Raw genomic sequence first — 23,889 nt, forward strand, 5'->3', positions numbered from 1 at the left:
GCGCCTGGATTTTCTCAAGGTTTATAAATAGGCTCATAATTTCCACAAATAGGAAACAGACCTCAAATAGCAATTCACACTGGAAAATCAACACAAGGAATCTGGCTCGTTGTTATGGGCAACAGCTCCATTGCTTTATTAAATCCATTAAATCTAGTCTTATAGTAGCCAAACACCACTTAATTGGAGAGCATTTGTCAGCATTGTGGTATCATGTATTGTGAGACTTCTAGGATCAAGGACTGTTTAAAATTCACTTCCCTTACAGATAAAATGAATAAATAATTCCATTTTAAACTATGAGTTATGAATTTCATATACGATTATACAATATATGACAGTTTGACAATAATTCTCCAATTATATGTTTATCTGTTATATGTAGAAGTTTACGTAATAGTATAAATGTTACAGGGATAAAAGGTGTTTAACCTGATTTATACAATGCATTATATAAATATTCCTCCCCATGGACCATGGCTGGATCTAGGGGGGTGATGGGGTGGGCTGCACCCCCCCAGATTTCAGTTATGTCCCCCCACACTGCTGAGCTCCTTCCCCCACATTCCCACACTCAGAGCTGGGACAAGGGAAAGGGAGCCTGGAGTAGTTAAGTCCAGAAAGTGACAAAGAAGAGAGCAAGGAGGAGCACAGGATTGCTCAGTCCATCGGGCTGTACACAGTTCTATTACTCGCCCCTATCTCCTGCAAGGACCGCTCATCTCCCACAGTAGGAAATGTAGGTAGGGGTGGGTAATGAAACGGTGTACAGCCTGATGGTCGGAGCGATCCTGTGTCATCAGCTATATGGAGCAGTGCTGTTCTGACAGGAGGAGGGGGCAGAGCACTGCTCAGCCAAAACATCTGGATTGTAAGTTGGGAGGATGGGGATGGGGGAGCTGTACATAATGAAGGAGGAGGTGTATGGGCAAACAGTCATTTGTGCTTGGGATGAGAAGGGTCTATTTGTGCTGGAAAAGGTAATGGGGTGGTTGAGGGGCGGGGGAGATTTCTGCTAGGAGAAGAATTTGGGGGGATTTGAGCCAGGAGAGAGCTTGGGGGGAATTTTGTGCCTATTTGTCCTAAGAGGGGGTGGGGGATTTGGGCTAAGAGGGGGATTTGTAAAGGGAAAGGATCTATGCTGGGAACCGTACTTTGGAAGGGGTTGTGCTAGGAATAGGAATTTAGAGGAATTTGTCATAGGGAGGGGATTTTGGTGGATGGGGACTTGGGGGATTGGTGCTTGAAGGGGGGATTAGTGGGAAGATTTGTGATAGATGGGGGGAATTGGGGGGTTTGTGCTAGGAGGGGGGATTAGTGTGGGGATTTGTGTTAGGAGGGGAGGGATTAACAGGGGGATTTGTGTTAGAAGGCGGAATTGAAGCGGTTTGTGCTAGAAGGGGGGATTGGGGTGGATTGTGCTAGAAGGGGGGATTAGCAGGGGGATTTGTGCTAGAAGGGGGAATTGGGGGTGGGTTGTGCTAGGAGGGGAGATTAGTGGGGGGATTTGTGCAAGAAGGAGGATTGAGAGGGGGATTTGTACTAGGAGGTGGTGAGAGAATTTGGGTTAAGAGGAGGGACTTGGGGGAATTTGTGCTAGGAGAGTGGATGGGGGGATTTATGCTAAGAAGGAGAATTTTGCAGAGATTTGTGCTTGGATGGGAAATTTGAGAGGAAAGCGGATGTGTGCATTGAGGGGTGATTTTTTGGGTAAGGGAGATATGGAATTGGGGGCATTGGAGGCGGGATTGGGGGGGCAAAGATTCTGCTGGGACGGGGGTTTATTCTGGGAGCAGGTGAATTTTTGCATTGTTGTTTGGGGAGTATTTTAGCTTGCACACCACACAGAAGTAATGCTTGGGGGGAGCATGCTGATTAGTACTGTTTTTTTCTTTTTTGGGGGGGGGGATTTATGCTGAGACAGGATGCTCACATGTGGGGGAGGCTTAGTTTGTCATCTTTGCCCTAGTAGCTAGATGACTTTGTCCTGGCACCACACACAGGGTAGGCAATAGATCTCCTCCCCACACAGTACATTGCTGAAATCAGATTTCCTTACAGACACAGCGTCAATCTGCAGTGTATAGCTGGCTGCTATGTTGCAGTTCTGACCCTGTCCTCTTCTCTTCTGACCCCTGTCCTCTACCCTGCTGACCCTTTGTACCCTGCCCTGCTGACCTCTGTCCTCGATCTTGCTGACCCCCGTACACTGACCTTCTGACCACCATCCTCTGTCCTGTTGACCTCCTTTTCTCTGCCTTGCTGACCCCCTTTTTTCTGCCCTACTGCCCTGTCTTTGCCCTGATAACCCCTGTTCTCCACCTTGTTGACCCCTGTTATCTCGTCTGTTGACCCCTGTACTTTGCCCTGCTGACCCCTGTCTTCTGCCCTACTGAACCCCTGTATACTGCCCCACTATCTCTTGTACACTCCCCTGCTGATCTCCCATCCTCTTCCCTGCTGACCCCTATTTTGTTCCCTACTGACCGCCTGCACGCTGCATTTCTGAGTCTTGTACACTCCCCTGCTGACCACTCATTCTCTGACCTGTTGCTTCCTGTACACTGCCTTGATAACCCACTGTAACCTGCCCTACAAACTAATGGCCTCTGTATACTGCCCTACAAACTGCTGTCCCCATCTCTCTGCCCTGCTGGCCCCCTGTATACTGCCTTACTGACGTCTATACACTGCCTTGTTGACCTCGCGTCCTCTGCCACCCTGATGTTTTTTTACTGCACCCCCACATCAGACAGGCTAGATCCAGCCCTGACATGGCCTTTTTTCACATTTTTGTGGTATTACAACATGGAGTTAAATTGCATTTCACTGGAAATTTTTCACTGATCTAGTCAAGTGGATTAAGATCTACATGGTTTTTCAAATTATTAACAAATGCAAAAATGAAAACATTTTGATAAGTACTTGTGCCCTCTGCTTTGAAACCTCTAAATATGCTTGCCTTTAACAACCCCTAATTAGCTGAATTGAGTTCACCTATGTGCAGTTAAAATGGCACATGATCTTAAACACAAAAACAAAAATGTATTACATTTCAGCTCACCAGTGTTTAGATGTCATGGCTGCTTTGGTTTTATTTTTTTAGATTCCTTTTCCTTTATTTTCACCCAGTGATCCAGCCAGTAAGTCTGTTGATTTTCAACTTACTTTAACAAACCAAGCTATCCAGCCAAAATAGCTATTAAAGAATAAAGAATTTAACACTCACAGGGGTACTTGCAATGGCTAGCTTTTATTCATTTATGTAAAACATTTATCCCAAAAGGAAAAATAAACTGTTTGCTGTAACTGATTTTAAGTGTTAGCTGGAGCTTATCTCCAGTTTGTTAGTCACACCCATCTAAATCTGCTAGTTTGACACTAATTCCTCACCCCCCCCCCCCCCCAAACTGATAATGCTGCTGTCTAAAGGTGTCTACTTTATCCAGAATGCAAACACCCTAAGACAAGAATCGTGTTACTGGCTGGATCACGAAGTGAATTAAAGGAAAAAGAAAACAAATGCAGTAATCACGTCTAGGGAGTGGTAAGCTGCAATACATTACAGTTTTGTTTTGGGGTTTAATACAGCTTTAAAATAAATACACGTATCTAGAAGCTAAAATATATTCTCTAATTCTGTAGACAGACAAAGATGAAGAGGATGCCCTAGAACAGTGGTTCTCAACCTTCCTAATGCCGTGACCCTTTAATACAGTTCCTCATGTTGTGGTGACCCCCAACCATAAAATTATTTACCCAGTAATTATAATTCATGAAGTGTCGTTTTACCTCCAATACTGCTGCTTTCAACACAGTAGCTGCTTTTAACAGAGTAGCTGCTTTCAACACAGCAGCTGATTTCTACACAGTAGCTGCTCTTTACACATCGGAAATATGTGTTTTCTGATGGTCTTAGGGGACCCCTGTGAAAGGGTCGTTCGACCCCCAAAGGGGTCGCGACCCACAGGTTGAGAACCACTGCCCTAGAAAGACAATATCCCTAAACATACAACTGAAGATGACATTAGATTGAAACCAAGATAATTAATATTTTGGAATGACCTACTCAGAGCATAAAGCCTCACCAACATTGCAATTTCTAGATGTGCAAAATTGCTAAAGATATTACTAAAAAGACTTGGAGCTGTAATTGAAGTTGAATGTAGCTCTGCCAAGTTAGGGTTTGGAAGAGGGAATATCCAAAATGTGTTTAACGTTTATCTATAACCAAAACTTTTTTTTTTCAGTTCTGGGTTGTCCCCAGGACAAAGAGTGAAGGGAATATGCTCTACCAGCAGCACAGGCAGAAGTAGGGAGGTACATAGGGGAGAGCTAGAACCTCTGTTAGCTTTTTAGTCTGCTTTCTTGTTGGAGATTTTCCCTAATTTCCTGCCTGGTAAAGTTTATCGCCAGAATATAAAGTGAGAGAAAATCTCTCTAACCAGTCCTAGATAGCAGTAATGTAACAAAAATTTAAATTGAAGTACCACATCACTGTGGAGACACAACTTTGGGGGTTTGGGGAGGTCCAAGAGCACAGCAGTTTGAATGAATTAGAAGTGATCTGTACCCTTAACCCTTTTGCTGCCATATACGTAAGGTGTACAGACCTACAGCAATTGTTCCTGCTGGCCAGGTCTGTACTCCATACAGACCTGATTTCTCCTTCTGCTATAAGCTCATGGTTACAATGAACTTATAGCAGAACTGTTCAGCAAACACTGCTGAACAAAACAATAGCTCTGATCGGCATATGACAATTCTCTGAGCAGAGCTATTCACCTACAATATGACCCACCGCCACTGCCTGCCTGTCACCTACTGCTCTCTGTCCCTCCACCTAACCTGCTGCCCTGGCCATTAAAATTTCCCCACGTCCTGCCACTGATTCCCCCCCCAAGGACCTATCTCACCCCCAGCACCAGTGCTCAAAAATGTAAAATATATTAATGCCCCTGCTGTGACCCCCCTCCCTTCAGTGTCTCCTCCTCCTCACAGATCCCCAGTGGCCCCGTCCATTCAGCTCTTCTTTCTGGCTCTCTCTTTACCCTCTCCCGCCGACTGCAGCTGCTGCCCGGGAGATCGGTGAGTGTTAGGATGGAGAGCAAGGGGGCTGGTAACCATGTGTTTATCAGCCCCCTTTCTTTCCTGAATGAACAGAGTGATGGGTACCAATCTCCTCTGTTCATTTATTACTGAAGTGTTAAACACTGTTTACTATATTTCAGTTTGTGAATGAATCGGAGTCTCTATGAAGACTCCTATCTCATTCACCTACAGTGCAGTTCAGACTGCAGAAAAAGGGACTGTCTTCAGTTCCTTTCTCTGTCTCAAAAAAGAGACATTAGGGGTCTGTTTTGATCCTTAATGTCTCTCCAAAGCCCCCCCCTTTCAAAAACATATCTCTAAAAAAAATATATAGAAAAGAAAAAAGTGTGCCTGTTAAGAAAAAGAGAAAAAAACAAACAAACATAGTAACACCTTTGTCACATGGGTGGACCGATTGGGTTCGCCTGTCATTTTTTTAGTCAGACCCAATCAGACACTCCATTATCCTCTATGGAGCAGCAGATGCAAACAGACTTATGTCCGTTTACACCCGCCTCCATCCAATCCAATCCATATAGCAGATTGGATGGCAGTCAGATGTAATCAGACAGTCCATTTAGATCCCACCGCCCCAGAGGATAGCAGGGATCAGGAGACAGATTCCCCACTAAGCAAGCGTGTGGAAGGGGCCTAAGGGTAGATTTCGACATGCATCTAAGTCTCCCTTGCCTCCAACCCCTGATCCACATTAAGTTCACGCTCCAGTAGCTACTTCCTCACCTCCTGTTTTAACACCATTTTTGCTGACAAATGAGCCACAACCCACGTGTATTGCACATGGTTGTGGGGCATTTGTGGCACTTCCCCATTGACTTGAATGTGTAGTGCTCGGTCGGTGCAAAGCAACTTTACCGTGGGCTAAAAGCAATGCATTGCAGCCGCAGCATGATGGTAGGTGGATGGTAGCTCAACAGCACATTTATGCCACCCCTTAACTGCAAATCTAAACCAGACCTAGAGCCTCATTCACGCGGGGCATACTACAATGAGGCTGTGCTTAGCTGGACAGCAAAGCACAAGTGTTCCATGCATCCCCATGCAGGCTGTCCCATCGATGTCAGTTAGGACACAGTGGCTGCAGCGTAATGCACAGGTGCTCCATGCATTCCCGTGCAGGCAGTCCCATTCATGTCAGTTGGGACACAGCGGCTGCATGGACACAGCCACTGCTACCAACTTGACATCTATGTGGGTGTATGCTCCTGAACTCACACTGTCTCTGTTTAGGGCTATGCACCTACACTTGCACGGATGTCAGATCTGTCCTTGCAGCCACTGCAATCCAATTGACATGAATGGGACTGCCTTCACAGGGATGCACAGAGCAACTGTGCGGATAAACACAGCCCTTCATAGAGCCCTCTATGGGTGTAGACTTTAGTACACCCCATGTGAATGAGGCCTTAGTAGGAATTTAGCAGGAATTTTGTAAGTTATGTTGTGTTTATATATGCTAAGTATTTTTTTTTTAGTTAAAACAGTGATTTGATAAACATTTGCGTTGCGCCACTACTGTGGGGCCTAAAAAAAAACAAGAACGCAAGAAGGCACTATTTAAAATTTACAAATATTTGTTATTTATTAACTCAATACAGGTTAAGTGTTTATATTTAGTAGGAATTTTGTCAAATTTGCTGTGTTGTATCTGCTAATAATGATTTTTGTGTATCTTTAGCAAAAATATTGATCTGATAAACATTTGCGCAATTATCACAGGGCCTTAAAAATCAGTAGCAGTTTACTGGTCATGTGCTTTCAGAAAATGTATGATTTGGGGGATGTTTTACAAACTCTGAAAACTGTAAGTGAAAAACGAAAACCTCCAGTTTACAGTGGTTATTTACAGTTTTTCGTATGTTTGATTTTCACCATTTCGCAAAAAGTTGCAATTTACAATTTCCAAATATTTGGTATTAACTCAATAAAGGTTAAGCTTTTATATTCAGTAGTAATTTAGCAATTTTTTAATTTAGTAAATTTTTAAAGAAAATTTTCTTTGTTTCCCCTAATTTTAGTATATTTTTAGTGAAAATCTTGCTTTGATAACCATTTGCACAAATGTCATGGGGCCCAAAAATCAGTAGCATCTTCTCTTTATTCTACTATTCATGTAGTTTCAGAAAATATACCGTTTGGGGGGTCTTTTACAAACTCTGAAAGCTGTAAAAGAAAAATAAAAAAGCAATGAACAAGTTGCAAAAATGATCCGGCCAGCTGAGTTTAAAAGTGGAGTGCAGAACCTGGCAGCGAAAGGGTTAATGTTATTTTTTCCTAGTGTGATTACTAGCACAGGCCTTGTTAGTAGCTTGTTTGGCAGCCCAGTTTTCACATGTTCCTCTGGCTTCTTTTTTTTTTTTATAATAGAGTTGTATGTAGACTTCCTAGCAGTGGTGTGTTGCTTCAATTTCAATTTTTGTTGCATAACACCACAAGCCATTGAGACCATGGAGATTCCCTGGGGTGTAGAAGCTGCCTTCCTGGGAGCCAGATAATCTATATTAACATCAATACTTTAAGGTAGCAATACCAGTGAGATAATGCTACTGGTCCAGGTCTATTTTTGCAGTTTCCTCAACTAGATTGGTGCCAAACATTTACAGATTGCCTAAGCAACTATTTTACCTAAAGTGCTGTTCTAAACATATTCTTTGTTTTGTTTGTTTGCAATTTCTGTTCGTGAAATTTATCAACATAGTTTATTTAAGGTACTCTTTTGTGGTGCTACAATCTTATTCACTTTTTATTTTGCAATATCACATTTTACACCTATGGAAAATGATTGATTAATATTTAGAAGCAATTGGATGAGTATTTGCTGGGTGCTTCTAATAAATTGAACTGTATTTTTTGCATTGCAGAACTGGCTGGAAAAGAAGAAATTGTTTCTTCAAGAAGTGCATAAAATAAAAATGGCTGAGGAGGAACAAAAGAAAGAAAAATTAAAACTGGTACATTTGCATAATACATTGTTGTTAATAAATATACTGTCTACCTGTATGGCAAGATTTTATGGTGCAATATGTGTTTTGCTGTACATTTCTGTATCTGTATTATGTTTACAAAGATGTTGACGATAGACCAACACAAATCGGCACATAGTTGTGAAGTGGAAGGAAAATGATAAATGGTTTTCAAAATTTTTTACAAATAAATATCTGAACAGTGTGTTGCGCATTTATATTCAGCCCCCTTTATTCTGATACCCATAACTAAAATCTAGTGGAACCAATTGCCTTCAAAAGTCACCTAAGTAGTAAATAGAGTCCACCTGTATGTAATTTAATATCAGTATAAATACTGCTGTTCTGTCAAGCCCTCAGAGGTTTTGTTAGAGAACAGTAGTGAACAAACAGCATCATGAAGGCCAAGGAACACATCAGACAGGTCAGGGATAAAGTTGTGGAGAAGTTTAAAGCAGTGTTCGGTTATAAAAAAAAATATTCTAAGCTTTTAATATCTCACCGAGCACTGTTCAATCCATCATCTGAAAATAGAGTATGGTACAACTGCAAACCTACCAAGACATGGCCGTCCACCTAAACTTACAGGCTAGGCAAGGAGAGCATTAATCAGAGAAGCACTCAAGAGGCCTATGGTAACTCTGGAGGAGCTGCAGAGATCCCCAGCTCTGTTGGGAGAATCTGTCCACAGGGCAACTATTAGTAATGCACTCCACAAATCTGGTCTTTATGGAAGAGTGGCAAGAAGAAAGCCATTGTTGAAAGAAAGCCATAAGAAGTCCCGTTTGCAGTTTGCGAGAAACCATGTGGGGACACAGCAAACATTTGGAAGAAGGTGCTCTAGTCACATGAGACCAAAATTTAACTTTTTGGCCTAAAAGCAAAATGTTATGTGGTGGGGAAAACTAACACTGCACATTCGCCTGAACTCGCCTTCCCCACCGTGAAATATGGTGGTTGCAGCATCATGTTGTGGGGGATACATTTCTTCAGCAGGAACAGGGAAGCTGGTCAGAGTTGATGGGAAGATGAATGGAGCCAAATACAGAGCAATCTTAAAAGAAAACCTGTTAGTCTGCAAAAGACTTGCCTGGGGTGAAGCTTCACCTTCTAGCAGGACAAGGACCCTAAACATACAACCAGAGCTACAATGGAATGGTTTAGATCAAAGCATGTTCACGTGTTAGAATGGCCCAGTCAAAGTCCAGACCTAAATCCAATTGAGAATCTGAGGCAAGATTTGAAAATTGCTGTTCACAGACGCTCTCCATCCAATCTGACAGAGCTTGAGCTATTTTGCAAAGAAGAACAGGCAAAAATTTCACTCTCTAAATGTGCAAAACGGGTAGAGACATCCTCAAAAAGACTTGTAGCTGTAATTGCAGTGAAAGATGGTTCTACAAAGTATTGGGGGGCTGAATACAAATGCACATCATACTTTTCAGAAATTTATTTGTAAAAAAGTTTGAAAACCATTTATCATTTTTCTTCCACTTCACAATTATGTGCCACTTTGTGTTGGCCTATCACATAAAATCCCAATAAAAAACATTTACGTTTTTGGTTGTAACATGACTAAACGTGGACAATTTCAAGGTGTATGAATACTTTTTCAAGGCAGTGTAATTACTATTCACTGAAAAGTGCTTATTCTAGGCTGGAAATATAGCATTGGGTTTTTGTTCTGTTTCCTGACTCACATTATGAAGCACAGCACAATCAACTGAGATTTCAAAGGTTGGTCTAGTCGACTGATTTTTTTCTTGTAAATTATGGCATGCTTTTCAACAGAGATTTATGGAAACAGGTTTTTAATAATTAAAGAACCTGGGGAATCTATTTTGTAAGACTTGAGACGTATCCTTATATTGATAGTTAAATCACCCAAAAAAATTAGAATCAAGTCTGGGAGAGAACTAATGGAATGAGATGTTTTTGGGGGAGTTTTCAATTTTCTAATTCAAAATCATGGGGGCTCAAATCAATCAGCACATTGTGCAATGGTAGTGTTCATGCCAGGGGAGTGGCCATCAATGGAGCTGTAGAGATGCAACCTGATGGAGCTTTGTGTTTTACACTATCTTTCAGTAGAACAAAGTGAGCATAGCAGCCATTTCTTCACATATCTAAAAAACAACATGGAACAACATGAAAGCAGAAACAGTAATCCTTAGATTAATACTTTGACTCGGAAAGTGCTTAAACCTCTACACAGGCTGCAATCACTATAGCGACTGCACTCTATAACTCTTCACTACATGCCCAACCCAAAGAAAGGAAGGAAGCCACCAGCCAATCATAAGACTCCACTTACCTTGATGTCAGACTGCTGTCTGGCAGTACTCCACACTCTGTTCCACCCTCCTTTGCAAGCTGACACCTCAGTCTCTACACCAAGAGTGATATAGAGAAATTGGCAATTTGAATTGAAGGTGTCTTGAGTGAGGAAGTGGAAGAAATAAGAGATACAATCACTCTACTCTAGGGTGTCCTCACTGGAAGTACAGAAACTCACCCTGGAAGGCACCTATCTACTATAGAAGAAAGGTTGCAAGCCCTGGAAGCCACCTATCTCCTACCGAAGAAAAAGATTTCTTTCCTGCAGTTAAAAGTTTGTGACGGGACAGACCGCAGAAAAATTTATAATATCATGCTGTGGGGAATCCCGAAAGCTACCTAAGGGCTGGAATTGATTTCCTTTTTAATGGCAATCCATAACTCTCTCACCTAGTATTTCCTTGAAAATATTAAATGTACACTTCTCAACTACTGCCTAGCTGAATTTTTGCTGTTCTGGATGAGGCGGTTCGATTGCTTTCCGAGTTAGCTATATTAGGCCTAAATAAGACCCACCATGCACACATGATTAGAAATCTGAGAACTGTACTCTGTCTCATTCTCTGAGCGTTCTGCTTGTCCTTGGTTTGTTCTGGCACACAACTAGTCTGAGCAGTCAGTAGGGAAGTTAGTTTCCTGGTAGAGCATTACTTAGGTTGGTCTGTGTGTGGTGTGCTGAGGCTAAGAAGACAGGATGGTTTGAGCAGAGCTGGTATACAGTGGGCAGAGCAGGGTGGAGTTTTGATAAGATATGCAGGAAGTTCCTGCTCAATTAGACTACTACCGCTCACTATTCCTTGGATGATGAGTGAGGAGCTTCTAGTGTGTAGTCCCTTGGAAAAGGATTTGCTGTTTCTGAACCTCTAAACAGTGACTTTGATTATGGATCTCAAAAGCAGGATGCATTCAGCAGATAAATGGATAGTAGATTTTTCTTGTGTACCCTTCTGCCTATCGTAGTGATGAAGGTTTTACATTTAAAGCCCAGCAGACAAGGACCTAGAGGTTCTTCTACAAATATTTAAATAAACCTGGTAGAGCAGGGGTGTTAAATACAATTTCATCATGGGCCGCATCTGCATTATGGTTGCCCTCAAAGGGACGGTTGTATCTGTAAGATTAGATGTTCAGAGCACTCCACTCCCCCTTACCTCAGAGCCTCTCCACCACCAAAGAGTTCCCCACCTTTCCTTACATCACAGTTCATCACCCCGCTTACCTTGTGCTGCTGCCAGGAAGAGGAAGGCTGGAGTCATCTGCCAGAGTCTGCTGAATGCTGAGAACAGGGGAGGCAGAGATGAGGGGGTGCTGCAGCTGCACAGAGAGGTGCAGCATCTGTAGGAAATCTGTCCTCTCTGCTGCCAACTGCTGAAATGGGGTGGAGGGCACAGACAAGCGCAGGATCTGTTGCAGGAGTTCTGTCCTCCTCTATGCTTCCAATTGCTGAGAAAAACTGGGGGCATAGACAAGGGGGTGCTGCAGCTGCAGGAGAGGTGCAAGGGCCACATGAAATGGGTTGGATTTGGCCCACAGGCCTTGTGTTTGACACGTGTGGTAGAGCCTTAGCTAGAACCCTGAGCGAGACACAACTTCGGTTGTTCTTCCCACAAATTGACAAGGTACTATGGGAAACAAAACCAAATATATTTTGCATGTTTTCAGGACTATTACATATTGCTTTATAACCTATCCTCTGTGCCTGATTCGGGAACAACCACACCTGTTTCACAACACATGCTCCAATCTCTGGCTTTTGGAGACATCTTTCGTTTAGACCCCATTCATAGTTTTGTATTTTATCACCACTTGTGTTGATTTTTTTGGCACACTTTAGTAATACACAATATGCATCTTTTTATGTAGCTTCATGTGTTATGCGGCCAATCAAGTGAAAATATATGAAATGGCCATAAAATGCATGTATTAAAATACAATTAAATATGTAATATTATATGAACCCTATTATGAAAATAAAGAATAGAATGGGACTCTATACATTTAAGTTAAAAATTATCATTTACATAAGTGCCACATACGGTAAGTACGGTAATTTTCTGTGCGCAGCTGCAACCATATTAAGTTTAACCTGGATAACTGCGGTAAGGAAAAGCTAACAGTCAACTTTTTGGGGATCTCTTTCAGCTTTCTACAAGGTGCTACTAAAGTTATTTATTGTGATGTGAGAATATAAGGTGTATATATGTAAATATATATTTATATTGTTGTAAAATATGAAAGGCATACTGTATGTATTAGTGTCACATATTTTTTAACTATTTCAGTGGAAAGGATAAAGACTTGGACAATTAGGAATCTTTCACTATAAAAGTTACAGTAGCAGTCACTAATATACATGTAGGGAGGGCAAATAGAAATGGAAGGATCTTATTGAAATGGATGAAAAGGAATAAAATGAGTGAATTGAACCTGAGGCTGACAATCTTGCTGAAGTTATTATTTTTCCATGCAAATCTGCTGAAAGTACTGTCATTTACGCGATTTTGGTTATAATGGCTTCTGGCAGCGTAACATTAGCCATCGCATGATATCTAGCTTTAGAGGAAGGCCAAGAAGTCAACATAAACACGTAGAATTCATTTAGTGTAAGTCCTGTCAACTTTAACTGAATACCCCGCAGCAATGTACTAAAATGCTAGAGGGCCAGTTGTGCAGCTGTTACAATAAACCCAATAATTTTGTGTTTGCAGCAGGATACCATGAAGAAAGAGGAGGCCATGGCTGCTTTCATGGCCTGGAAATCAGAAAAGAAAAAGGAAATAAATGAAATTCAAGTGAAGAAAAAACTGGAAGAAAAGAAAAAGATGGAGGAATTTCAAGATATTGCACGCAGAAAAGAGGAGTGCAGAAAGGTATTAACATTATAGGCTGGTTATTGTTTAATAAAACACATTTGACAATTATATGTATTATATAATAATGATCTTCTTAATAAGAGTACCAGGTTGGGCCACTCTGTCCCACACATACAGCCAAATAATGCAGTATATTGTCCTAGTAATCTACATTGTTACTGTGATTTCTGTTGACAATAAGGGCCTAATGTAGGATTTCTTATATCCAATCCACCTTAATCCAGTCATCCATGTACATTAGGTTTTTTTTTTTTGTTTTTTTGTTTTTTAACAGTGCTGGTAAGACAGCCCACAGTAATGAGTTCAATCAATCAGTGCATGTCTGTATGCTATATCCAGAGTGTGTAAATGCTTTACTAGAAATAGATTAGCAGGAATGCGATTATTGTATCCATCACTTAAAGCACACCTTCACTGAGGGTAGCAGCTTCTGCCCTGATGCTAATGAAGTGGGAAAGTTTGCTGCTGCTTCCTCTACTCCTGTCTAGAATCTACCAAGTAAAACCTATGCCAGCCTTGTGAATAACACAGAAAATGTTTTCCAGGCTTTTGAAAAGTGGAAAGAGTCAAAAGAAGATCATTTGAAAGAAAAAGTTCTTAAAGAAAAAAGTCTTGAAATGGAAAAAAAGGTGAATGAGAAAAAAATTGTCATGGAGAAAAAGAAGAACAGTGTGTCTGCTTTTAAAACATGGTAAGAGTACTTACTATATGATAATCGCTTACAAATAATTACGGTATAGTACACAGTTGTGTTTGTTCTATGCAGTTTTAGCCTTAGGTCTGGTGTACAGAACTTGAAGGATCTTGAGTTTGTTACCATGTCAAGAGTGTTTACTTCATGTACAGTATAAAGTTTCAAAATATTCTTAGTTTAACAGCTCACTGCAGGCAAGCATGAAAAGCTGACATTTGAATAGGCACAGGGGACATAGCCTACCTGCATGGTGCCTCTAATATTCATCCAAGCATCAGTAGGCTGTCCTGCCCTGTAAGTCCCTATAGTTGTCAGTAGCATAACCTCCTGGGTCTCCCTGAGCCTGAAAGCATGTATTCTTAGGAGTCCTGAGTTCCCAACTGTGGGTGACATGTTTTTTTTATACATGTCCAGTCAGACTCTGCGTTCCCCTGGGATAGCCCATTCTAATTAGACCTATGGTTTATTTAGAAAGAAATGACAGACAGAAAGCTGCAGTTCATCATCCAAGCCCTGCCTTCTGACTAGTTTCCATGCATTACTTTCCTTAAAGCTGAACTCTAGGCAGATAAAAGGGACCCAAATTAATGCAGCTATCTATTAATTTTGTACATCATTGTATGTGTTTTTATTTCATGCAAGTAGTGAATGTACCTGCATTTTGACTTGGTAAAAGCCTCTTGCAGTCCCTGCACAGCAGAACTCGAAGTGAGAAAGGGAGAAGCAGCACAAGAAGATAGAGTTCATGTGGTGACAAGGAACATGCTGACTGGAGGAGAATTCAGAGTGACAGAAAATTAGTTAATTGCTCTGCTGCTTCTGCTTCATTATCCATTTGAAGTCTGGATGCTGGTCCATGACGGCCTGGACTAAGTGAGTTGAATGAAGTGGTCAGTCATTCAACCCACAAGTAGAAGAAAGATGTGTTGCATTGAAACTCCTAAAGAACAATCATTCCCTCTATACTGCTTTAACTGTGCTGCTGACTGAGAGCACCTACTGCTTTAAGTATTCCAGCAGCTCACACCTTTCTTCTACTTCTGAGTTGAATGACAGCATTATTCAACTCACTTTCACTTAGGTTATGGGCCTTTAAATAGATGGTGAAGGAGAAGCAGCCCAGTGGTGAGTTCATTTCTCTGTTGCTTTTTCTGGCACTTTACTATTTGCAGATTCAGTCGTTCAACCCAGAAGACAAGAGGACATCTAGTGGCAGCAGATCACGGGTGCAATGTCACGCTCCTACAGACTCATACAGGCAGATAGTTACTTGAGTTAAAAGGTCAATGAACCGCGAGCGTGCTCATCAGCATCCTCGCAGTTTATGGAGAACTGCAAGCCATGTGTCGCAGTGGCAGCTGATTTTTTTTTATTTTTTTTTTTTAGATCTATTAACGGGCTGTTCATTTTTTAAACAGGTAATCCGATTTCACTCTTATAACCACCTCCCGCCCGCCATATAGTCCAATGACGGGCACAAGGTGGTTCTCTTGTTCTGGGAGGATGTCATATGACATCCTCCCATTCTCACCGCGCATGCGTGGCTCAGGGAGCGCGCAGCGATCAGCGAGGGACACAGCGGATCACCCATCACGGAAAGAGCCGAAAATGTCGGCTCGGTCATGTGATCAGCTATGTCCAATCACAGCTGATCACATGTAAACAGAGAAATGGCGGTTATCGGCATTTCTCTCCTCTCGAGCTGTCACGCTGACAGCTCGAGAGGAGAGGAGAGCCGGTAATCGGCTTTCCGCGGAGGGGACATGTACACTGGTCATCAGGGCACTGATGATCAGTGTAGACCCAGCAGTGCCACCTGTCAGTGTCCATCAGTGCCTTGTGTCAGTGCTCATCAGTGCCTCGTGCCAGTGCCCATCAGTGCCACATATCAATGCCTACCAGTGCACATCAATGCCACATATCAGTGCCCATCTGAGCTGCCTTTCAGTGTCACCCATCAGTGCCAGTCAGTGCCACCTATCAATGCCAATCAGTGCCACCTATCAGTGCTGCCTATCAGTGCTGCCTAACAGTGCCAGTCATTGCCGCCTATCAGTGCCAGTCAGTGCCGCCTGTCAGTGCTGCCTATCAGTGCCATGTATCAGTGCTGCCTTTCAGTGCCCATCAGTGATGCCTGTCAATGCCCATCAGTGCCACCTACCAGTGCTTCCTCATCAGTGCCACCTATCAGTGTCCATCAGTGCAGCCTATCAGTGCCCACCACTGCAGCCTCATTAGCGCATATCAATGAAGGAGAAAAATCACTTATTTGCAAAATTTTATAACAAAAACTAAGAAAAAACTTTTTTTTTTCCAAAATTTTCAGTGGTTTTTGGTTTGTTTAAGAAAAAATAAAAAACCCAGAGGTGATTAAATACCACCAAAAGAAAACTCTATCTGTCAAAAAAAAATAATAAAAATTTCATATGGGTACAGTGTTGTATGACCGCGCAATTGTCATTCAAAGTGCGACAGCGCTGAAAGCTGGAAATTGGCCTGGGCAGGAAGGGGGTATAAGTGCCTTGTAGGTTAGCGGTTAAACAAATGCCCATATTCTTTAATATGAAAGTTACAGTAGTCTTTGTATTATTGTAGTTGTTATTGTGCAAGATTATGGAAGGATGTCTGACAACTTTGCTAATGTGCTAACATGTAGGAATGAAAGAAAAGAACTTGTGCTGAAGGAAAAGAAAAAAGAAAAAAAGGATGAGACACAAAAATTGGAGAAAGTAAAATCAGAGCAAAAAGAGAAGGAGCAAAGGGCTTTAGAACTATATGAGGAATGGCTGGTAAGTAGTATGATGTCACTGAAACTTGATGTGTTATTCCCTTGTATAAATGATTCCTCAAACACTATTTTTAGCTAAATATACTGTAATTACCAGAAAATAAATATTGTAAAAACTATTAGTTTTGACCATAATAAATAAAATAAAAAAATGTATGGCTGATTGGGGCACACAGTGACTAAATGGTTAGCACTTCCACCTGGCATTACTAGGGTTGTTGGTTCAAATTCCAACCACGGCACTACCTGCCTGGAGTTTACATGTTCTCCCTGTGCCTGCGTGGGTTTCCTCCCACATTCCAAAGACATGCTGGTTGGTGAATCTAAATTTGCCCTAGTATGTGTATGTATGAACGTTTGAATGTAAGTTAGGGACATTAGATTGTATGCCCCTTGAGGGTTAGGGGCTGATGTGAATACACAATATATATGTAAAACGTTGTGTAAATTGACTGCGCTATATAAGCACCTGTAATAAATAAATCATTATACATTACTTTTGACTCATAGAAGAAGATTTACTAAAACTGGTGCAGGACAAGCTGAAGTTAGAATCTGATTGGTTACTATACACAGCTGCACCAGATTCTGTGTGCACCAGTTTTAGTATATCTCCCCATTGCCGATTACATAACCAAATTCACATTGAGCACCTCTTGTGCTCTGGTTAGCTTACATATGACCCCCTACAAAGTTTTACAACACATAACTGTAAAGCAATATCTTTTCAGTTCTTTTCACATTTAAAACTGAAAACATTCTACATGTAAAAATCTCTAATGATGTAGACATCTAAAAAATGTCACCTGATGAAGCTGCAATGCCATTTCTATACTAATTAATTACCTTTTATTGACTTCAATTTTGATTCTAGAAGTTTCTCCTGTCAACCTGCATGGCTGCAGAGTGGTAATAGAGACACTGGTCCAGGGGAGAGGTTTAGTAAATCATGTTTACTCACCCAGGAAGGCCCACTACTTGGCATAAAAATGTAATATTTCTGTGGATGACACACAATGGCGCTGCTCTAAGTCGATGGGTTTCCAAAGTAGCCCCAGGCTATCAGAATAAACTGCAAGTGATTTTATATGCAAAGCCTTGGAATTTCTGTAACAGATCTATTCCACAACTTATTTGGACACCAGAAGTATAAATAAACTCCAGCCAAAAGATTCAACTAGAAGTATTTCTTAACAATGCAATAACTGTTTACTAATATTATTACAGGAGAAAAAAGAGCAACAAGAAAAGATTGAAAAGAAGCAGAGAAAGCTGCACGTGATCTTAAATGATGATCCCCCTCCTCCATGGAGTCCTCCGGGAAGAACTATCCCAGCAGGCAGATGACCGTGACCTCAATTCTCTCCATTTTACAAACCACAATTTCAATATTTCTTAACCTTTCACAATAACCTGTGTGCTTTCCTGTTTTTGCTCTAAGCATTTTAACATAAGGGTGTGATATTGACTTGGTAATGTTACATATTCTGTCAACAGAAATTACAAGGCAAGCATACTCATGTCTTGTGCAGTAAAATACCACTTTTCTGTTCAGTGTAATCTAGGATTGGTAAACCTATGACTCTCCAGCAGTAGAGGTGATTGGTCTGTCAGCATTGGCATGTTCTTTTATTTCCTCAACAGTTGTATTAACAATATCAAAAGTGTATGCAGTCTTCCTACATGTCCTAAAGAATATTGTAATCAGGGACAGTTTTAAACTAGTAATCCATTTTTAAAGGAAATTATGGGGATGCCCTTAGCCCTGGTTAGTGGTGCCTGCCCTGCATCTATCCAGTTTTATAATATTGCAGCACACCATTTAACTTTTATTAACTGTTTTACTGTATCTTCACAAAACGTCAATATGGCACTTAGCTTATGCTACTTTGTTTTCATATTTCTCACACAAGACCTAGAAACAGACAAGCACTTAAAGTGATTGTAAACCTTCATCTTGTAAAACAACCCATTTAGTTTAAAATAATCCCCTTCCAGTTCTGACTGGTCAGAATGGTATGTGCTCTACAGAGTGGGATCTGTCTCGCACCGATCTGCCTAGATAAGAAAGGTTTTCCCAGTGAATAGTCTTTAAAGGGACATTGCCAGTAAAAACGAACAGAACACTGATGTTGGCTATCAAAATGATAGGTCAGTGTTTTACAAAAAGCTGCCCTATTATGTTCACATTTGGAGTCTAACTTCAGGGTTGCCACTTTTACATATGGCACCTTAGCGATCTTTTTCCCTCGTTATTTTTTATTTCCTTCTCTTATGATAATTGAAACAACATCAGTCCCACTTTTCAGTAAAACAAAAAAGATACAATTGTCTACACTGCTCAAATAAATTAAAGGAATACTTTTTAATCAGAGTATAGCATCAAGTCAATTAAACTCCTGGGATATTGATCTGGTCAGTAAAGTAACAGAGGGGGTTGTTAATCAGTTTCAGCTGCTTTGGTGTTAATGAAATAAACAACAGGTGCACTAGATGAGCAACAATGAAATGACCCCCAAAACAGGAATGGTTTTACAAGTGGAGGCAACTGACATTAATTTCCCTACTCATTTTTTCTGACTGTTTTTCACTAGTTTTGCATTTGGCTAGGGTCAGTGTCACTACTGGACCCTACAGAGGTTGCACAGGCAGACCAACTCCTCCAGGATGGCACATCAATACGTGCCATTGCCAGATGGTTTTATCTGCTCCTTTGTGTAAGGAGGAACAGGATGAGCACTGCCAGAGCCCTACAAAATGACCTCCATCAGGCCACTGGTGTGAAAGATGAAAGCAGATTCACCCTGAGCACATGTGACAGACGTGAAAGGGTCTGGAGAAGCCGTGGAGAGTGTTATGCTGCCTGTAACATTGTTCAGCATGACCATTTTGGTGGTGGATCAGTTATGATCTGGGGAGGGATATCCATGGAGGAACACATAGAGTTCTACAGGCTAGACAATGGCACCCTGACTGCCTTTAGGTATCAGGATGAAATCTGTGGACCTATTGTCAGACCCTACGTTGATGCAGTGGATCCTGGGTTCCTCCTGATGCACGACAAAGCCTGGCCTCATGTGGCAAGAGTATGCACACAGTTCCTTCAGGATGAAGGAATTGATACCATTGAATGGCCTCCACGCTCGCCTGACCTAAATCCAATAGAACACCTCTGCGATATCATTTTTTGGTCCATCCGACGCCGCCAGGTTGCACCTCAGACTGTCCAGGAGCTCAGTGATGCCCTGGTCCTTTTCTGTGAGGAAATACCCCAGGACACCATCCGTCGTCTCATTGTCAGGCATGCATACAAGCATATGAGTGACCATACAAACTACTGAGTACCATTTTGAGTTGCTGCAATGAAATTGCAGCAAAATGGACTAGCCTGCTGCATAATTTTTTTCACTTTGGTTTTCGGGGTGTCTTTGAATTCAGTCCTCTATAGGTTGATAATTTTTCATCAAACGATTGGGCATCCTTACGTTCCTAACACATTACCCAGTCCATATCAATATAAATATCCAGCATGATATTTTACCCCATTGAGATCTGATGTGTTTTCAAAGTGTTCCTTTAATTTTTTTGAGACCTATAGCGGTAAAGGAATAGGTGACACTGCTAGCTTAAGTGAGGTCGAGTGCAGCCTGACTAAACCATTTAAAATTAGACTACCTTTGTATCACTTTGATTACCTTAGATTATAGGGTTTAGTCATATTAGTTCAAAATAAATATATAAACACAGTTTTATTTAGTTATATGCATATTTTTTTAATAGAACTAGCATAAGTACTCAAAACTCTCTTATTATCCTCTATTGATCCTTTGCAGCAGCCTGATTGGGAGAGGGAGGGTCAGTGTCTTGATACAATATAAGGTCTATTGCTTACAAGGTAGATGCTAACAATATAGGATAGACCAGAGATGACTACTGCTCCTTCATTGTCCTGCAACAGGCTGGGTAACTGGTTCACTTTAGTCATTTTGTAATTAACATTATGGCACTGGATTGGTTTTCATTCCAATCCAGTGACAGAGCATCCAGTAATCGGGGCTATGAGGCACATATAACATTTCTTTTTTTTCTCTTAAAACTACAGCGCTTGGTTTCTGACTGGTCAGTAGTGGGGACATAAGGAGCATGCATGGTCATGAGTAAGCTTTAAGTTTCTTGAACCTTACAAAACATATACAGGAATTTTGGTGAAGCAATGAAGTATGAGAAAGGCAAGTACATCATTAATACTGTGCCTGAAATAAAGTAAATACCTTTGTCTAGAATAGACTAACTAAACGTTATTTTATGCAGTGCAGTTTGCAGAGAGGTCCATGGCCTGGCTGAGCTATCTGGGAGGGGTGCATGGACCACAAGACTGGCAGAACAGAACTAAAAAATCATTTGGCAGCTGTGTATATGGCTGTTTTGGCTGCAGTTCAGCTTTAGAAGAAAACAGGTCATCTAGTAATGTTTAAATAAAACCCCATGGTTTACTAACAGTGTAAAAAAATCTGACTACACTACTAAGAAGGACCAGAAATCTGCCTCTCCTAATTCCACTGGGCAGGAAAGTCATAGGGCAAGACCTTCTGCTTTGTAGCTGGCAGTGTATGTACAGGGAATGGCTCCAGAGTCCTAATGCATGGGGAATTAAGCAAAAGCAAAAAATGTATACATTTTTAATAACTTACATTTAATATCATGCTTCAATGTGTTTTTGAGACCTATGTACAAACATACTGATTATTTTATGTGATTTATCTTTGTTTTTAATTTATTTTAAATGTCTTTTATTAATATAATGTCCATTGCGTTTTTATTGTGTCACATTTTAAGCTTCATTACAATATTCTACTTGTCATACAAAACATTTACTTCTCTGAATAATGCAGAATGCGTTTGACTGTCACTTTATGTAGAGAAATTACTTTGTGATGCTCGCCTGTTCTGTGGAGTGACGCATGTGGAATGGCTGGGTTTGTGAGTACCTGCAGACAAGAACAAAACTATTTTTTGTTGTTTCTCTGATGCAAATAAATCAAATATGGGTTAGTGAAGTTATTTCCTTTAAATACAGGTTTAAAGGAACCCTGTTAAAAAGAAAATGATATGTGGGTGGCAATTGCATACTGAAGCAATAATGGTAGAATATCAACATGACAATCAGACAACTAGCATTTTCAGAATGGGATCAGCAAATCCATCCCCATATTCCTTTCAGCACAGCTTTCATTTTGCTGTACATGTCAACAGTCACACCACTCTAGCTTTTTATATTTTATTCATAAAATGTAGGGCACAATGTGTAGCTTCTGATGTCTTCTCTGGAGAGGGTTGTCACATGACCTATTTCAGTTTATTCATTCATTAGAATGAGTGTGCCTTTGCTTGCTCCAGAGCTATGAAGCAAACAAAGCCCAAATTGCATTTATGAAGCACGAAGCGCTGCTTTATTAATGGCCATGGTACAGCTTTTATTATAAAGAAAAAAAAGTGGTATAGCTGCATGATAGAACAGCAGGACTGCAGCTTTATAAATGGGCCCTTTAGTGTACTCAACAGGAGAGAAGAAAACTATGGACACAGTGATTATAAAAGTGCAATTTGTCATTACCAAGATATGGACTATAGATTGATATGCAATATTTTACTTTTCCTGACCATCAAAGATTTCCAATTTCCCCTGTGGTTAGATCACTCATCGTGGTTGCATATGTTTCTCTCCAGCATTTGTGGCGTTGTGTCTTGGGAACAAATAGGTCAGCGTTTTGTTTTGTTTTTTGAGACTCATATGCATGTGTACATGCAGGCTAAGCAGAAAATAAGGATGCCTGGCACCACATGGGTTAACTCAAGAAGAAAGCCAAAATGAGAACCACTTAACAGCATATGTCTTCTGAATGATGTTACATATTACATTTTCAAAAATGACTGAAGCATAACCTTTAATAAAACAATTAAATGCATAGAGCTGTAACCCATACCTGGCAATTATAAACTCTCTTTCATTGTTTTTTCTGCTCTGGTGTTAAAAGGTGCATTTGGATTGGCTTCTTGGGCTATTGCACTTTGTATTGCCTTTTTGAATTCTAAAACCAGATAAGATTTTAATTACAATAAAATACATAAAGCAGCCTTGAAATAATGATTGTTCTTAAAAATATTCAGGTCAGGAAAATACAGTATATATAAATGATCGAAGCCGTCAGAAAGGTGATTATTACAGCAGTCTGGCATATGCTGTGTGATGATTAAAGACAAGCTGGTGATCCTGCATACTGCCAATTACAGTGTTTAAATGTAATATTCAAATGTTCTTTCAGGAGATTTTTGAATATTTAAACAAACATGATTATGGAAATGACATTTCTGCAATATGTACCTCATTATATAATTATACATTTGCTTTGATGATTGTAAATGGTCATTTGCACAAGATGCAATGAACAAAGGTTTTCCAGTTACCAGGAGCACAGCTGAAGACCTACTAGATACACTATATTGCCAAAAGTATTGGGAAGCCTGCCTTTACATGCACATGAACTTTAATGGCATCCCAATCTTGGTCTGTAGGGTTCAATATTGAGTTGGCCCACCCTTTGCAGCTATAAGAGCTTCAACTCTTCTGGGAAGGCTGTCCACAAGATTTAGGAGTGTGTCTATGGGAATGTTTGACCATTCTTCCAGATGCGCATTTGTGAGGTCAGGCACTGATGTCAGACAAGAAGGCCTGGATCGCAGTCTCTGCTCTAATTCATCCCAACGGTGTTCTGTCAAGTTGAGGTCAGGACTCTGTGCAGGGCAATGAAGTTCCTCCACCACAAACTCGCTCATCCTTGTCCTTATGCGCCTTGCTTTGTGCACTGGTGCACAGTCATGTTGGAAAAGGAAGGGGCCATCCCCAAACTGTTCCCACAATGGTGGGAGCATGAAATTGTCCAGAATCTAAATTTACATCTGGCACAATGCAGTCAGGCAAATACTGTTCTCCTGGCAACTGCCAAACCCAGACACATTCATTGGATTGCAAGAGAGAGAAGTGTTATTCATCAATTGAGAGAGCATGGCTCCACTGCTCTAAAGTCTAGTGGCGTCGAGCTTTACACCACTGCTTCCGATGCTTTG

At 40.9% G+C, this 23,889-nt stretch overlaps 1 protein-coding gene across 2 annotated transcripts in view; it reads left to right on the forward strand.

The window, feature by feature from the left end:
* Positions 1-22,745, forward strand: part of MAP9 (microtubule associated protein 9) — a 132,072-nt gene extending 109,327 nt beyond the window's left edge. For both annotated transcript variants that reach the window (XM_089670420.1, XM_089670421.1), the window contains exons 10-14: positions 7,971-8,060; positions 13,118-13,279; positions 13,828-13,973; positions 16,633-16,765; positions 17,992-22,745. In XM_089670420.1, coding sequence (XP_089526546.1) covers positions 7,971-8,060; positions 13,118-13,279; positions 13,828-13,973; positions 16,633-16,765; positions 17,992-18,111 — 651 coding nt within the window. In that variant the 3' untranslated portion in view covers positions 18,112-22,745. The remainder of the gene's footprint in view (positions 1-7,970; positions 8,061-13,117; positions 13,280-13,827; positions 13,974-16,632; positions 16,766-17,991) is intronic.
* The last annotated feature ends 1,144 nt before the right edge of the window (positions 22,746-23,889 follow it).

The sequence above is a fragment of the Staurois parvus genome, unplaced genomic scaffold (assembly GCF_062004578.1).
Source record: "Staurois parvus isolate SC_StPar_1 unplaced genomic scaffold, SC_StPar_1.0 ptg000090l, whole genome shotgun sequence".
NCBI lineage: Eukaryota > Metazoa > Chordata > Amphibia > Anura > Ranidae > Staurois > Staurois parvus.